This window comes from Ruditapes philippinarum, unplaced genomic scaffold (genome assembly GCF_026571515.1).
Source record: "Ruditapes philippinarum isolate M1 unplaced genomic scaffold, ASM2657151v2 ctg12415_1_1_1_1, whole genome shotgun sequence".
NCBI classification, from domain to species: domain Eukaryota; kingdom Metazoa; phylum Mollusca; class Bivalvia; order Venerida; family Veneridae; genus Ruditapes; species Ruditapes philippinarum.
In genome coordinates, this window is record NW_026859111.1 from 1 (window position 1) to 19,282 (window position 19,282).

Consider the following 19,282-nt stretch of genomic DNA (forward strand, 5'->3'; position numbering starts at 1 on the left):
TGGGGTTCTAATACAAATACAAATAGAATGGTTCTAGTACAAATACAAATAGAATGATTCTAGCACAAATAAAAATAGAACGGTTCTAGTAAAAAAAAAATAGAATGGTTCTAGTACAAATACAAATAGAATGGTTCTAGTACAAGTACAAATAGAATGGTTCTAGCAACAAATACAAATAGAATGGTCCTTAAATATATACAAATAGAATGGTTCTAGAACAAATACCAATAGAATGGTTCTAGCACAAATAAAAATAGAATGGTTCTAGTACAAATACAAATAGAATGGTTCTAGTAAAAAAAAATAGAATGGTTCTAGTACAAATACAAATAGAATGGTTCAAGTACAAATACAAATAGAATGGTTCTAGCACAAATACAAATAGAATGGTTCTAGTACAAATACAAATAGAATGGTTCTTGTACAAATACAAATAGAATGGTTCTAGTACAAATACATATAGAATGGTTCTAGTACAAATACAAATAGAACGGTTCTAGTACAAATACAAATAAAATGGTTCTTAAATAAATACAAATAGAATGGTTCTAGCACAAATAAAAATAGAATGGTTCTAGTACAAATACAAATAGAACGGTTCTAGAACAAATACAAATAGAACGGTTCTAGCACAAATACAAATAGAATGGTCCTTAAATAAATACAAATAGAATGGTTCTAGTACAAATACAAATAGAACGGTTCTAGAACAAATACAAATAGAACGGTTCTAGCACAAATACAAATAGAATGGTAGTTAAATAAATACAAATAGAATGGTCCTAGCACAAATACAAATAGAATGGTTCTAGTACAAATACAAATAGAATGGCCCTTAAATAAATACAAATAGAATGGTGCTAGTACAAATACAAATAGAACGGTTCTAGAACAAATACAAATAGAACAGTTCTAGCACAAATACAAATAGAATGGTCCTTAAATAAATACAAATAGAATGGTTTCAGCACAAATACAAATAGACCGATTCTAAGACTAAAACAAATAGAACGGTTCCTAAACAAATATAAACAGAATGGTTCTAGCACAAATACAAATAGAATGGTTCTAGCACAAATACAAAATAGAATGGTTCTAGAACAAATGCAAATAGAATATAGTTCTAGCATAAAAACAAATAGAGTGGTTCTAGCACAAATACAAACAGACTGGGTCTTAAATAAATATAAATAGAATGGTTTTAAAAATAAAAAACAAATGAAATAAACAGTTTAATTATGTCATAATAGCTTGCGCCATATCTTTGATATTGACATGCATTTAAACACCCTTAATTTTTTTCTATTTGTAACAAGAACAACTAAAATCCTTATCTTATTTCCGACAGTTAAATGCACAAAAAATACTCTCCATTATTTTTTTGAATACGTTTTCAATAAATGACGATGGTCAATTTACATTATTTTACATACATAATAAAAAAAGCATTTACTTGAACCACATAAGTTCTTATTACATCCGTTTAAATTGTTACAGCATTGCATACATGATGGATCACTACGCTTTTTGGTCGGAACTACTTTCTGCGTCAAAGGATGTCAAATCGTATTCACTTCCGGTTTCTCTTTTTTTCCAGGCGGATTTTGACCGCATGCATATATTAAGTTAAAGGTAAGATAATTCTTAAAATATATGCTACATTACACGATATTTTATGTTATTAATATATGTGTTAATCCTAGTTAAACATTTATTTTCTGAAAGCGGTTTTAAAGAACACGCTAAAAGGATGCCCAAAACATTATATTCAACTCAAAATTTCATTAACAGCATTTAAATACGTTTAACAATGTTCTGTCAGAAAGAGTTCTTTATATACTTGATTGTATTGCAACAACAAAATGACAATTAATCATGTTATTTCCTCAGCCGTATTAATAATAGTCACAGAATTATTTTTAAATGGAAAGGAATCTATGACGTCATACAATTAAAATCTGTATCAAAGATATTATCACGCAAGTTCACATTTTTTGCAAGATTTTCCGAGACCACGTTTGACACAAGAATTTTTCCGATACATGTATATGATAATCATGTACGCAGACCTGCTATCTATAATTCATTGTGCTAACCAAATAAGTTGCAAAATTGAGTAAAAAAAAAAGAATAATATATATCAAGAAGATGTACATGTAAAATTACTTTCTGTAATAGATAAAGATGTAAACAAATTAGGTTATGTTAAAGAAGATGGCGGATATTTAACAACGCCATGGGCCAATGAATCTCGCGCAACGGATTCAGTGTTAGATTTGAAAAAAATCTATTTTTAGCGCTTCCTAACCCTCTATAATAAAAGTCTCAAAATGACTATAGTAATATTTATTATTTATAGATATTTAACATAGCTATGGGCCGATGACAAAGCATTGTGGGTCAGAATGTGAAATGTTCTATTTTTAGAGCTTTTTAAAAGTCTCTGTAAAACTCACGACAGCGTCGATACAGCCTAAATTATATACAGGTTTACCAGTACTGCCAAGAAATCGGTTTGAATAACAAGTCTGAAATATAAAAAAAATAATAATAAAACAAAATTGAAAGTTAGTTGATCGTAAGGCAGCAAAAATATACACGATAATAAGTGATGAAACTTTATGTCAATAAGATATAATATAGATTATGATATAAGGAAAAGGAAGGAACGTTGCAATAATTACATACTTAACGCCGACCAGAAGCAACAATCATTGCATTTTTGATTATTTTTAATCCTTCAAAGTACATGTATCTTTATTTTTTTATTATTTTGTTTGGGGTGTAATATTGACTTACTTTGGCTAAAATATAACATGATGACTTATTAGCGATCAAACCATTATTCTTCGGATGTCCAAGAACTTCCGTCTCTATTTACATACGATTTACGATATTCAGCCATTTCATTTAGTTTGAATATATTTTATTGCATCAAATACTATCAATTTTTAAAATGATAAGCATATAATTAAAAAGCAAATGGGTTGGGCAATAAGTTCTAGCAACTTTATATTAAGCCTGTCACATTCTTTTTATCTCACAGAAACAGAAAATAAAAATCTTTGCACTTTGTACGAAAAGGCTTTGCAATATAAACGTCTTGGAGCATGTTGAAAATGAATGAATATATTTCTATGCGATATCACCTACCTGATTTGACAAACACTTTTTCAACGTAAGACAATCTTCCACGTTATTCACTTCCGTACAACTAAGACACAGTAGGGTCGATATTGCAGAAACATTAACAACAGTAGTAGAACACGCGCTACTAACACTGCAAATAAAGAAAAAAAAAAAACAAAGGACAACATTAGTACCACTTACGCGCCTACAAACAACGTTTGTAAATAAAATATAAAACAAGAAAACAACGGTACTTTTCATGCAATTACTTTTTTGAAGGCTATCTAAGAGAAATATAAAATTCGTCTACACAGTAAAAACCATTTACATGTAACAACAAAAGTAGTGCAAACGCTTCTTACACTGTAATTAAACAAAAAAACATTTGACAAGAAAAGTAGTGCCAGCATTCTTACACAGTGATAAAACAAAAACATTTAACAACAAAAGTAGTGCAAGCACATCTTACATAGTAATAAAATAAAAACATTTAACAACAAAAATATAAAATAATAAGCAACTGCTGTCCTACTGCTACTGCTGAGCTACTGCTACTGCCAACTTCACGTTTTATAATTTTGCTACTGCTACTGCTGAGCTACTGCTACTGCCAACTTCACGTTTTATAATTTTGCTACTGCTACTGCTGTCCTACTGCTACTGCCAATTTCACGTTTTATAATTTTGCTACTGCTACTGCTGTCCTACTGCTACTGCCAACCTCACGTTTTTATAAATTTGCTACTGCTACTGCTGTCCTACTGCTACTGCCAACTTCACGTTTTTATAAATTTGCTACTGCTACTGCTGAGCTACTGCTACTGCCAACTTCACGTTTTATAATTTTGCTACTGCTTCTGCTGAGCTACTGCTACTGCCAATTTCACGTTTTATAATTTTGCTACTGCTACTTGCTGTCCTACTGCTACTGCCAAACTTCACATTTTATAAATTTGCTACTGCTACTGCTGAGCTACTGCTACTGCCAACTTCACGTTTTTATAATTTTGCTACTGCTACTGCTGAGCTACTGCTACTGCCAACTTCACGTTTTATAATTTTGCTACTGCTACTGCTGAAGCTACTGCTACTGCCAACTTCACGTTTTATAATTTTGCTACTGCTACTGCTGAGCTACTGCTACTGCCAACTTCACGTTTTATAATTTTGCTACTGCTACTGCTGAGCTACTGCTACTGCCAACTTCACGTTTTATAATTTTGCTACTGCTACTGCTGAGCTACTGCTACTGCCAACTTCACGTTTTATAATTTTGCTACTGCTACTGCTGAGCTACTGCTACTGTCAATTTCACGTTTTATAATTTTGCTACTGCTACTGCTGTCCTACTGCTACTGCCAACTTCACGTTTTATAAATTTGCTACTGCTACTGCTACTGCTCACTGCTACTGCTAACTTCCTACCGGTATTATATTACTGTCCATAAATACCGATAGTCGGTAATACTCGACGTTCTCATTTATTACATAATTATCGTTTTAATTTTTCAAATTCCCGTGTTTAAAATCGTGGGGAGCTCCTTCCGATGTGAGGCCCGTCTGCTGAACCATCGATAATTTTATTTCGGCAGACGATAAAATTAAACGCAAGAAAAACTTTTTAAAATGTTATTTCATACAAGTCTTGACATAGAGTCTAGATCTATATACACCAAAATATCCTGTAAAAATATGGAAAAAAAAATAAATTAACAAAATTAATGAAACTACGCTCAAGCTAAGATAAGCAACTCGTACTAACGTACGAGTCGGAAAATTGCAGACTTGTCTCCCTTACAAAGACTTGATATCTTTCTCTGTCCTAATGCAGTAATTGTAACACCACTTAATTATATAGTCTCTTTGTACCACTTAGTTATATAGTCGCTTTGTCGCTTGTAAAGAAAAATAGATAAAAAAAAATATGATGTGAGTTATTTATGTTGAACTTTTTATATTCAGGGCCAACCTTTCGTTTTAACAGAATTAAGACCCTTCCTAAGCTTTCGAACGCAAGTAAAAATCTGTTCCATGGAATAGATTAAATCTTGCTCAATGTAGCAACAGCTTGTCACCGACTTGTATCGAACCCAAGGTCATGCCTCAATTTTCAAGCTTTAATTAGAAACCCAATTTATCCGAACGGAATGTTATTCCGGATAATAAGATGATGAAAAGACACAGAAGTTGAAAGTATGCCTATGCTTTGTGCAACATAGATCTATTAGATATTCAAACCAAATTTTCATATCTTTCAGAAAATGCAGGCAAACAACTCACCAGGGCAATTGAAGAAGGCTTTACCCGCTGTTCGACAGAAGAAACAACCGAACATGACTGCAGCCGGGAGTTTGGAATACCAAAACGCACTTTGTATGACCGGTTGCAAGAGAGACCATTGGATACCTGCATCCGGAAGAAGATCCCGAGGCTGTTGACTGTAGTGGGGGGAAGGTGGCCTTGTAGACTCTGTGCTTTACATGAGCAGTTAGGGCTTCCCCATGACGAGGACCATGTTTCCGGTGCATGTGCGGGAGATTTTACGTAGAACAGTTAACATTCAATAAACCATTAAATTCTCATTATGTTGGCAAAATATTATGATAAGTTATTCTATGGAAGATTTCACAAATGTATGAACTGAAGCAACTATAAATGCTAAACATTGTTAAATACGGTGTCACAGAGGTGACATGCGTGTGTTTTTATTTATGACGTGCGCACGAAATACTATGTCGTGGCCACGAGATACTATATCGTGGCCGCGAGTGACTAAGTCGTTGCCGAAATAATTAAGTGGTGCGCCACGACATAGTATCTCATGCGCACGACTTAATTATCTCGAGGCCACGGCTTGCAGAAAAACTGGACCGTCTTATAAGTGGTTCCGGGGTTTCCTCGCCAGATACCCACAGCTGTCGGAGAGAATCCCGGAAAACCTGGACAAGTATCGGGCTAGAACGTCCAGTCAGCATACTATGGACGGATGGTTCGAGTTTCTGAAGACAGTTTTGACGAACAAGAAGCTCGAGATCAAGAAAGGACAGGAAACATTTATAACAATTGCAATTTTTATAAATTATTCTTTAATCTGTTAAATAATAAGTAAAAACTGAATTTCCTTTAATAACATCAACTATTTTCAACTTCATCTCTTATGCATAATTTTATTTTATTACAGATTTTCAACGTAGACGAAGTGGGTTGGTCAGGGAAGGAGATGAAGAAGATAAAGGTGTTTAGACACAAAGGGACCCACTGCTTTGCTGCCAACACTATTACATGCTGTGAACACGAGACAGTCAACATGTCTATATGCGCAGATGACAGAATCCTACCAGAGATGATTATATATAAAGTAAAACATATACATTTATATTATACATGGATTTGTCATGTTATATAGATTAATTATGCTATAATTTGTCTAAACATGTCGTCTTCTTAAGATTGTACAAAGGAATATTTTTAAGTGAGTCTTCATTTAATAAGCCATCGAGTGTACGCTGCAAATTTATACAGAGCTCCTAATAAAGAGTATAGTTTCATTACAACACAGTACAAGTAATTTCCTTCTAGGTAATAATAGTTCATACATGTATACCGGATTTCAGTATAACAGGAATAGTCACAACACAGGTCCATGCATGACGGTATACCTGGGAGCTGACTGTACGGCAAGATCGAGAACGGCTACATAGACGGATACTGACGTGGTTCAGTTAAACTGCAGTAGGGAGAGGCCCGTCCGGTTAGTCATGGACAACCATGATAGTCATGTAACGTTGTCATTGGCGGAGAATGCCATTTCAAATGATATTGTGCTGCTCGGGTTGCCTACCCACACAACGCACATTATGTATCTTATATATAAAATAATACATACATACATACATACATACCTACATACATACATATATATATATATAATTAGTTTCGTTTTATTATTTCAAGCCTCTGAGTTTCACTTGAAAGTATATGACCTGATATTTTGTACATAGGTAATTAGACCACTGAAGACCAGATTTAGTAATCTTGCGACGCACCTGGGCTTCGTCAACCCAAGCCTTTAAATAGGAAAAGCGCGATTTCCAGAGGTGCTGCGCCACGCAATTGAACAGATTGGTTAACGCGTCGGACTGTAATCTAAGGATTGCTGAACCCTGTCAGGGGCAAGCCGTTGTTTCCTTGAGCAAGAAACTTTTCATTCATTGCTTAATACTGGTTGGTTCCAGGAACGGATTCGAGAGTGTTTCAATAAGCTCATAGCTTCCAGCACAATCGAACTAAAATAAATTTGTATAAACCATTTAGACAGAGGCATAGTATAGTGCCTTATAGCCCGCACGCTATTGACAAAACACAGTTATTTCCAGCAGCTTTCACTAAACCAATTAAACATAGCATGTATGTATACACTGTTTATTATTTTTCTTATTTTATCAGTTATTTTAAGCGTAATGTATATTATTCAATTTGTTTAAGATTTCAAACATATATTTAAAAAGTAGCATTGCTCACTTTTAAAGTAATTCGTTCGTTATCGGTGTTCTTGCTGCACTTAATATAAAGCTAAAGGTAACTAACATTCCTAGATAACTTTAAACCAAACTTTATATGATTGTTCAGTTCGGAGACAAAGCCGATACATTCGTCAATTTTGTAAGTACATATTTTGAACAAGAAAAATATATCAAAATTACGATCTATATTTATTTCAGCTAGAGAAAAAGAAAACAACAACATTAAGACATTTAAAGCTTATGGTTCATTCATTACTAATTCCCAAGTGGACAAATGAGTGATTATTCAGTCAATGACGGAAGTATTGGGGCCACCGCCACACATGACAACGAGCAAAATAAAATCTTCACGAATTGTCACAGAGGGCCGGGTTATAAGTGGCGATGAAGTGCTGAAAAAAATAGAAGTCAATTCACCAGAAATCTGTTTTTGAGCATCCAACTTAGGTATTTTATGAAACCAAACAAGCACGTTTTGAATGCCTATTTAAACACTGTGTGCTGTACTTTATGTGATTCGTGATGTATTTTTGGGGTCTTTGGAAACATTTACTTGTATTTCAATACTTGATGTGGCTTAACCCTTTCCCTCATAAGCATATTGTGAAAAATGGCCGTTTTCATTGAAAAGCCTCCTGTTACAAGTTCAAACTGCTATGAAACTATGAAAAATTACTATTTTGCCTTGATTTTTTCCATCAAAATTTATTTCAAAGTGCTGCAACTTCTCAAGGGATTGAGGTAGAGTCAAAGGCTTTTCAGCATTGGTTACACGTTACCTTATGATCGACCTGGGGTCATTTTTAGCCTCTTCTTACAACCCCCTGATGTATCTTTTGATTGGGGGGCGGCGCCGAAAAAGTGCTCACTTATTTTTAAAGCAACGTTTCTCAAACGAAAACATGTGTTTGGGGCCCAAATAGGACATTTTTTCAATATATGAGGCCTAAAAGAGGGGGGAGGGTGTCGAAAGTGCGTTGTTTCGCGTATATATGAGGTAAAGGGTTAACAAAAAATGATGAAAAACTTTGGAATTACTCAAAATCTAGTTTTTTCATGTTAACATGTGGTCTTTCACCTTATTTTGATGAAAAATTGTTGTTTTGTAACATTTTTAAATTTTTTTTAGTTAACCCTTTCTTTCATGAGCATATTGTGACAAATGGCCGTTTTCATTGAAAAGCCTCATGTTACAAGTTCAAACTGCTATGAAACTATGAAAAATGCTTCAATACTAACCAAACTTGGCACAAATGTTGACTGGACCATTGCCTTTGTAACGACATGCTCAGTTTTAAATTTCCTGTTACCATTGCAACGAGGGGACGTCTCAAAATTGTCAAAAATCACTATTTTGCCTTGATTTTTTCCATCAAAATTTATTTCAAAGTGCTGTAACTTCTCAAGGGATTGAGATAGAGTCAAAGGTTTTCAGCGTTGGTTACACGTTACCTTATGATTGACCTGGGGTTATTTTTAGCCTCTCAAAAATCCAAAAAAATTTTGGCGATGAGGGGGACTACCGCCCCTTTCAAACCCTCTAAACAGAAGGGGGCACATTCCCCTTCTTGCAACCCCCTGGTGTATCTTTTGATTGGGGGCCGGCGCCGAAAAAGTGCTCACTTTTTTAGCAACGTTTCCCAAACGAAAACATGTGTTTGGGGCCCAAATAGGACATTTTTTCACTATTTGAGGCCTAAAAGAGGGGGAGGGGGTCGAAAGTGCGTTGTTTCGCGTATATATGAGGTAAAGGGTTAACAAAAAATGATGAAAAACTTTGGAATTATTCAAAATCTAGTTTTTTCATGTTAACATGTGGTCTTTCACCTTATTTTGATGAAAAATTGTTGTTTTGTAACATTTTTAAATTTTTTTTAGTTAACCCTTTCTTTCATGAGCATATTGTGACAAATGGCCGTTTTCATTGAAAAGCCTCCTGTTACAAGTTCAAACTGCTATGAAACTATGAAAAATGCTTCAATACTAATCAAACTTGGCACAAATGTTGACTGGACCATTGCCTATGTAACGAAAGTGCGTTGTTTCGCGTATATATGAGGTAAAGGGTTTAATCGTACTGCATAAGTCGGTGCAAGGCGCGAGAGGGATGTTGCACTATCTATTATCTGAGTATATTATCAAGGACATACAGCCAGCCTAAATAAAACCTCAACTACGTATTTGTTATTTTTGAAATGCAAATTTCAAACAATTGTAAGACAGATAGTGTGTGTCAATAAATATATATATATAAATCGGTATCAAAAGATAGGCATTTTATTTTGTTAATGTTGTAGGTTTTATACTCATTTGTACGACTTATAATTACTTGTAAACATGTTCTTCTGTACATTTTTTCTATAATTGTTTATTGTACTATTGGTGTAAATGCATTTACCATACATTTTGATTTTACAGTGAAACATGTATGTACTACTTGTCAAAAAGAGATGGTTTTTAACAAGAGCCGTATTTTTTAAAAGAAAGTAGTCATTCATTTAGGGAGAAGTATCAGTTCACTAGCGTAATTATGGAATAAAAAATATATAATAAAAAAACACAGGAGCTTCAAATTCTATCAATAATTGCTGTAAAGTCTGATTTAAAAAATCCATACCTATCTATAAAAAACATATATAGGTATGGATTTTTTATCGGACTTTAGAGCGATTATTGATATAATTTCAAGCTCCTGCGAAAAAACCTTGCCGACAATTGTATCATGTGGGGATAAGGACTAAATTAACAAAAGCTAAGATGATTTGGGTTGCAAAGAATTATTAATAAATTAATTTGGCTACAATTTTTGGCATCTTTTTTTAAACGAATGTACATTTTAGACTTCTAGAGTTCCGTTTGTCTTATATGAGAGTAATAGCCTATTTGGCTTGACCCTCCGACTAAATATATTATTGCCATCAGGTATTAATTATAAGCTCCATAAACAAGACGGCCAGAAAAAGTGTTCCAGAAAGTACCGCTACGTTTATTTATTGTTTCCCCAGAAGAATCACAACTCAGTATCTTCATTTTCACTTCATCGTTGAAACGAACCTTTGTCACAGCATCAAAGTTAAAACATGAAGCCCCACTTGTGTCGTGTCTATTGACTCTTGATAATTTAAAAGGTTTGTCGTTCGCCATGAAAGCTATATCAACATATTTTTGTTTCGCTACACATAATTGCACGCTAAATGTATAGACACCAGCATATGGAACTGTGAAGACGCCATTATCTTTGTTATAAGCACTGCCTTCATTCATCAGAACCTCTTCGAAGACCATGATAAGTCCTGTACGTATTGTAGTTTGTTTCGGATTTCGTGCAGAAAACAACACAAGTTCTGGTATTCGTACAAAATCTGCAATGAAAATGTATCCAAGTTATAAGAATTTAATTTGAATTTAGATTGACAATGAAGTAGTACTGTAAAAGTACAAATTTGACACAGAAAAGGAAGACTAGGGTCAATGGCATAAAGAAATTTGCGGTTCATAAAAAGTACATGTACCTTAAATTTAAAATGAACGGGCTTTTGAATATCACATCATTCTAAGCAAAGATATTCTTTCTGTAGTTGTATCAACTGTAGATCTTAATGAACTGCTTAAACACGGGAACGTCACTACAAAAAATCACTATTTGAATAAGTGTGTCTTATTGACATACGTATATCAAAATTAAAATAATATTGCTACTTTCATCTTTTCGTAACTCGATCAATGTTATTGTGTCTACAAGTACGTATTTATATAACTGATATTACCAATGTAATTGATATAGGTTACTTAAAATAAAATACGACGTACATTATGCTCTCTCTAGTCATATTGGGAACTCAAAGTTTTGGAAGGCGTTTGGTGACATAATTTCACTTAAATGTTTTCTCCAAACAAAACAATGTTCATACCCTACATTTGATTATCAGCACCGGAATTAACGAAAAATAAAGTCAGTAATGCTCCGAGTATCTCAGTAGAATTTTTATCAGATAATTGTTTTGTTTGTTTGTTTGATTGAGTGTCACACCGACACAGTATAGGTCATATGGGGAAGTTGGGCAGCTTTACTGGTGGAGAGAGACCTCAGGTGCCCTTCCGTGCATTATTTCACTCACGAACGAACCACCGGTGTGTCGGAAGCTAGCTGAATAGCGTCGGGACAAGTGGTTTGAAGCCAACGACCTTCCCACTCGGCCACGACGCCGAATCAGATACTGGAGAATGAAAACTGTTATTACATCATAAAACAAACCTTTCAATTCGGAATTCCACTTATCTTTCTCGATTTTGAGTGTTTTCAACTGCTCCTGAACCGTAGCTTTAGTTTCTTGGATGGCAGCTGCCAGATCTGTAGAACGTTTGTCAGATTTTGCTTTTAAATTATTCTCCCAAATAATTCTTTCTTCCTTTAAATCATCAAGAGTGGTCCGAGCTTGATTCCGAGATTTTTCAATTTCCTTCTTCATAGCTTCTACCGATATTTCGAGTCTAATCATCTTTTCTAACAGTTTTTCTTCATAGTGAAATTTTGAACATTGTGGTTCCGATACACTGCTGCTAACGAGAAGAAAATGAAAACAACATAGAATAAACAAATGATCATATTGTTATCTTCATACGAGAATACAAGAAATGTTCGCAGAAATACGTGAATTCTAAAATAAATCTGATCCGTGACTGAAAAAATCAAAGTACTGTTTCTCAATCAATTCTTTTTGGTCAAATTTTATCTTTTTCATTTTTCTTAAAACACTGTCATATATGATAGTGTCTTTTGGACAGTCACACTAAAAAGTATTCCCTTGCAAAAAAATCTCCAAATGATAGGAACGTTTTCATTTTTATTCCAATTAAAAAGCTATAAAAATTTGAAAATAACATTTTTCTTAGTTTTACATTTCCTCGACGATTCAATTAAAAAATTTAATTGGTTACTTTGTAATACAAAGGAAATCGTACTTTGTAATAATACGTCCCGCCAAGCTGGCAAAGCACACGGTAAAGAACATTGAACTCAACATTATTGCAAAGTTTCGCTTACGTTAAATGAAGTAATGAAGATATACTTGCTGTTATATAGGGGACGATTTTACCTTCAGTTAAAAGCAACCAATCTCAAATCAAGGTGTTTATTGCAAACATTATCCACTCTCGTGACTCTTTATCACATACAGATTATTCGTTCCACATTCCTCTTTTTTTCTTCTTTTTTTTTGCCAATGTATATTTGGTAACTTTAAACATAATTGTTAAAAAATACATGGAACAAACAAACCGTTTTGGCCAAGTTCAGTGTGACGCATTTTCATAGACAATTATTCTATTTTGATAAACTTAATAAGGTGATTTATGACATTACTGGTATGCAAATTATTACGAGAGAAGATAACGCAGGACATATTTTTACAATTTTATTAAAGAAAAACAGTTATTTACAATAATATAAAAATTATGAAAATAAAGTTTAACCCACCATTATTTAACAAATGTCCTAAAGTTTAACTCAAAGTTCGAAATTCAATTGTCCACAACTCAGATTTTTTCAATGTCCAATGTTCACAGCAGAATATATACAATATGTCCAAAAACACTTCCCACACATAACACAGAATTACAGAATCCAAACTAATATTTTGATATCATAAGTAAAATAGCACACAATCAGTATATCCACATCACACAATATCACAAATTAGCACTAAACACGAAGTACAAACATTCATCATATGTATACTATCAATGAACAATCTAGAATACTACTAATCTACTAAACTACTTACAAAAGGAATATTTCAGAATGAACTTGAATAGAACTTTCTTGAAAGAAGATGAACGAATATGAAAAATTATATAAACAAAATAAAATTATTAAAAATGATAGAGTCATATGCAGGTATCGAACCCACGACATCAAGTTTATCAGTCCTACGCTCTACCTACTGAGATATTCAGGAAACAGATTTTAGACATATTTAAAATAAAGCGTATATACATAACAAAATTAAAATAGACTATATTGGATAAATAAAGCAAATAGATTTCAATTGAAAAGTTTATTTTGCTTATTGATTTTATACTACATACTTTTCATAGTTAGCTTACGGAACGTCGATGGTTGTACTCAAGTACCCATTCGTGCCTGAAATAATGCACGGAAGGGCACCTCAGGTATTCCTCCGCCAGTCAAAGCAGAAACTTCGTTCTATGACCTATATTGTGCCGGAGTGACGTAAAACCCAGACAAACAAATAAACAATCTTTTCATTAAAGAGCTTCCACAAAAGACATACGAGGGTAAAATTTATATAATTGTAAATAATTCTATTATTTTTGAGTAAACTGGAAGATCCCCTCAGAATAGTCGTTCTAACGAAGGAAGCAATTTAAAAGTAGGAATCATTTTCAAATAAAGGTTACAATTAACATGTGGTTTGTTACCAAGCTACATTTATATTATGAATTTTAAAATATACCAAAAAATTGGTCTATCTTTTTCATTTATTTTTTTTAGTTAATGTTTTCAAAAGGAATTACCTTTCATTACCAACTTTTGTCAATATTCAAAATTACTATCATCAAAAAAAAATTGCAAATTCTTTTTGCATGTTTTCTAATGAATTTGTTCATATTTAACTTTAGAGCTTTCTGGATTTTAGTTGAAATTTATTACTAATAAAAAAAAACAGTTCATGACAAAAAAATTTTTAGAGTTAGGGCACTTTTCGTATAAATTACGTTTTTGAGTATTACTTTTAAAAATCTAGTGTATTCAATAGGTTTTTTTTCCCTTTCTGTCAAAAATTAATTTTACTTTTTATATGAGCAATTTATCACATTATCAAGTTTTTTTTAACATTTTTAAATTACCTCGGTAGTAATCTAAAAAGGGGAAGATTTTATTCAAAAAAACTGACGGGGTTTTAAAGATAAAAGTAAGATGACACTACCGCTTTAAAAATTTAATAATTATAGATCTAATATATTACCCCACAGAAAAACCAATAGGGGGTTTGCACCGAAAGGACCGACCACATGCCCCCGGTAGTCTGATCGGGATCAAGTTTTTCCTGTATTTTCCCACTTGAATAATTGATAACGAAAAAGATATCCTATCGACTCTGGATCCCTGCTGGGCCCAAAACCCCTTATGTTTGGTTTTTACGCGGCTCTATAAACTTTAAAGGGACCTTTCCAAAAAAGAGGAAAAAATTTTCCCTTAAAAACAACTGAGTTTACAAAAAAAAAAATTTTGGTTTTAAAGATTTTAGGGGGCTGAGGGAAAATACGCAAACGGGAATTATTTAAAAAAAGTAACACAATTGTAAACAAACTACTGTCAATAAGTAGCTTTTGAAAATTATAACTGGAAACCAAAAATAAAAAGCTTTAGAAAAATAAATATTGAAGCTTTCTGGGTTATAATGGGCCATCGAAAACATTGAAAGTTTGTTTGTTTGTTTGGATTTAACGTCACACCGACACATTATAGGTCATTTGGCGACGTTCCAGCTTTACTGGTGGAGGAAGACCTCAGGTGCCCTTATATGCATTATTTCAGGCATGATAGGGCACCTGAGTAGAACCACCGACGTTCCGTAAGCTAGCTGGATAGCTTCCTCAACATTGGAAGGTGTAACGACTTTATATTAAAATGATATCAAACTGTTTCTATATAAATTCGTCGAGCTCTCATACAATCCTATCTGCAAATTTGTAGCAATTACAATTTATTTGTCCTATTTAAGGCTTGGAAACGTTCATTGTATGAATGTTGAACTTTAAAATTGGGAGAAAGTGTGATTGCTCGGAAGCATTAATCAACACAAAAATACAGACATGTTTTATTGAGTCTGTACATGAGAGATAATGAAAGACAACATCCCTAACGCTCCCTAGCACCGGCTTGAGCGGTACTCAAGTTTAACACTTAAAAGTGTTGGAATCGTGTCCATTATGGATTAAACAATAATAAGGATTTTAATTAATTATGTGAATAACCACGTTTTCTAAACACAGAAAAAATTAGAGAATGTGCAGCTGGAAAAAAAAATAGCATTACATGCTAAATAATATAACCATTACACAGAAATGAATTCTAACAAAAGCCACCGCCGGACGAGGGCGGGGCAACGCTAGATTGTTTTGTACAAAATTATGTAAATTTAACCAAGATTCAATAATTTGACTCTGAGGGTCAAGATCATTTAAAGCTCAAGGTCAGGGTCAGTTCAACCTTTTAGAAGGTCTTGTCCTAAATGTTGTTTTATCAAACTATGAAGATAATCCATTTGTTAATTACCAAGTTACAGTCAATTATAGCAAAAATCAGATCTTATCCTAAAGAATATTCTGTTGTAAAATGAAGTCAATTCATTCAATAATAACAAAGTTAAAGCCATTTACAGCAAAAAATATATAAGAAATGAAAAAAAAATCAATAATTTGGTCAAGGTTACTTTATAAGTGATGGTCAAGGTCTGTCTGGTAAACTTGAAAGTATGTCCATAAAAGATTATTATACTCAAGCAACTTTTAAGACAATCCATTCAAAAATAACAAAGTTATAGCCACTTATAGCAAACAAAACAAGAAACATTTAGACAGTTGGCATTGAATGTCCTTGTTGTTGTGGCCAAGTATGAACCAACGCTGACTTGACTGTAACAATACATCTTTTTTCAAAAACAAGTCAAGCTAAAATTGGCTGAATGATGTTCATGTGCAGTTTTAGTTCATCACATTGTCTGTATGTAAATGAATTACAAAATTATAAATATTTTCGGAAAGTTAAAGTATTCTAAAGCCGATTTTTATAAGGAAAAAAATAATTGATACAAGTAGGCAGAAGTTCACATTTGCATGTAGTTAAAGTTTAATATTATTAAATTATATTTTAAATTTTGCTTCAGCTTCTGAAAGCCTTACAGCATGATTGATGCATGAACAACTTTAATAATTGTTTTTTCTTGATTTGTATGAAAGCGTATTTCCACTGTCAGGATAGAAAAGAACCAGATTTTGATGTTTGATCGATCGATATTATTCAAATATTAAGTGAGAAGATTTTGGGCTGCTAAGCCTTGAAAATGAAGGAAGCAACGTAAAAAGGCAGGGCAACATGTTTCTTTGGCGTAGTATGAAATTTGACAGTCTTTATTAAGCCCGCACCTATGAATCTGCTATAACCAGGTTAGCCACGTTACGTTACTATTCGATTAAAGATATTCCGAAGACAATGCCAAATGCGTATGAACTCTGATAAAAAAAAATAACTCACACAGTTACCATTAATTTTAAGCAGGAAACAAGGAGAAAAAACTTCCGGTTTTCAATGCAAACAGTTTGATAACATTTTGTATTATTGAACTTTAATGTCCTTATTTATTATTTCCTCAATATAACTTACAACCTACTACATGTACTAGGCCATGTGCAAAAAAACAACATTTGTTTCTTAAAAGAAAATTGTTAAAAATTGTTTCAGGTCGTGGATTATATTAAATATTTCTACAATACTGACAGGGTAATATAAAACGAGCTGTCACAGGAGACAGCGAAGCTCGACTAATTAAATACTGGACGAAGTAAGGAAGACAAAACTATGAAAGAAAGTCAATTATGATATAAATATATTTCCGTCTCAGTATCAAGAAAGCACTCAAATGTTCTATATTTTTGCACGACATAATATGCATATGATCTTGTCAATAAATATTAAACACACATTTCTATGCTTAAATGGAAAATACATCAATTTGAAATCTGAAGTCAATCCCTTCAAAAACAAAAATAACAAGAATTTTTAAAGTAAAATTATAAGTTCAAAGAAGAAATATCTCTTGATAAAAGATGCTAGAGTTATGAACCTTGTCATGCATGATGTGAGTAATGACAAAAAACAATGATTTATCTTAAGTCTAGAGTAGGTACCATTTATAATAACAAAGATAATAATAAAAAAATCAATTTACAAATGAATTCTAAGTTGGAGATAATTCTGTGAATACAGGAGCTTGCATTTTATTACTCTTATCCATATTATTACTCTTATCCATATGACAAAAAGTTATAGTAAAAAAATCATTTGTTAACATAAATTCCAAAGTCAAGAGGAATACTTCTAGAAGTAGTCATGCTAGAGTTATGAATCTTGTCACACAACATGTGTGTAATGATAAGAAATATATATTTAAAGTCTGAAGTAGATACCTTAAGAAGTAAAGAAGTTATTCTATTTCTTGAAGAAAATTCTAAGTTCAAAGGGAGATAAATCTAAAAATATTGCTGCAGAGTTATGAACCGTGTCACATAAGATGTGGTTGATGATAAGGAATATGTTAATCGCAACTTTTCGGCCCTTTTTCAGTCAGTCTTCAGAAAAGGACCTCGGACACAAGCGTTTGAATACACAGAACGGATACGGTATTTAGGCCTAACCGACGCTAAGAAACTAAACATGTAAACAATTGATATTTTAATGCTGGGAGTTGTTAAGATGGGTCTTTTTTCAATATATCAAATAAAAGTCCACCTTAAGTAAGAAAATTCATAGATATAAAAAAGTAAACAATACATTATTAATATACTTATTATTAAGGTTTTAGGAACCGAAAGTACAAAATACCAACCTGTGGACATTAAATCAGATTTGTTTAAAATTTTACATCAAAGGGCATATCTTAATTAAAAATGGTTGTCAGGCATATTTCAATCATAAATGCACCTTAATAATCTTTATTTTCTTTTGGGTGTCAAATATCTACATTTGTTTTACATTATCAAAGATCATACACTTTATTTCTGTTTAAATTTGAAACCACGTGGTAGAACTACTTTCAATCCGTATTAACTCCGAGGTTATTTATGATAATAGCCGCGGGTGTTTCGATTGAGAATATGCATTTGAAGTTATAACAAAAAATAACATTTTTCAAGTAAAAATATCTAAGTTCATGGGGAGATAATATTTGCAATATTTGGTGCTAGAGTTATGAACCTTATCACATAAGATGTGGTTGATGATAAGGAACATGTATATGAAGTATGAAGTTGTTCCCACAAGAAATTAAAAATTTATAGTGAGAAATAATATTTTTTAGGGAAAATTCTAAGTTCAAGGGTAGATAAATCTGAAAATATTGACCAGTACTAAAGTTATGAACCTTATCATATAAGATGTGGATGAGTTGCTGATAAGGAACATATTTGAAGTATGAAGATGATCCCTTTAGAAATAAAGAAGTTACAGTAAAAAACACATTTTTTAAGGAAAATTCTATGTTCAAGGGGAGATAAATCTGAAAAAGCATGGGTTATGAACCTTAAGACATAAGATGTGGTTGATGATAAGAAACATATATTTGAAGTTTGAAGTTGATACCTTAAGAAATGAAAAAGTTAAAATGAAAAATATTTCACTGCACCGAACATTAAATCTGAAATCTAGACGCGGACACCGGGGCGAGAAGGACAGCTCTCCATATACCTAAAATGTTTTATAACGATAGTATCCAATGACTTATAAATGAAAATGACAATTTCAGGAGTATCCTTTGAGCATTGATTATACAACACAATCATTGTTTTTCAGTTACGCTTGAACAAAAATATTGATAAAACGTACA

The 19,282-nt window shown here is 32.8% G+C and overlaps 1 protein-coding gene across 1 annotated transcript; it reads right to left on the minus strand.

The window, feature by feature from the left end:
• Nucleotides 1-10,266: 10,266 nt before the first annotated feature.
• On the minus strand, nucleotides 10,267-12,234 carry LOC132755266 (EMILIN-2-like). The gene is made up of 2 exons (XM_060746104.1): nucleotides 11,911-12,234; nucleotides 10,267-11,017 (listed from the first exon to the last, which is right to left on the minus strand). The coding sequence occupies exons 1-2, from the start codon at nucleotides 12,152-12,154 to the stop codon at nucleotides 10,581-10,583; spliced, it is 681 nt and encodes a 226-aa protein (XP_060602087.1). The 5' UTR covers nucleotides 12,155-12,234; the 3' UTR covers nucleotides 10,267-10,580.
• Between the last annotated feature and the right edge of the window lie 7,048 nt (nucleotides 12,235-19,282).

Coding starts and splice junctions, on each gene's coding strand:
- LOC132755266 (XM_060746104.1), bottom strand. CDS start 12,154: ATGATTAGACTCGAAATATCGGTAGAAGCTATGAAGAAGGAAATTGAA. Junction 11,018..11,910: donor GTGGAATTCCGAATTGAAAG/GTTTGTTTTATG, acceptor TTTTCATTGCAG/ATTTTGTACGAATACCAGAA.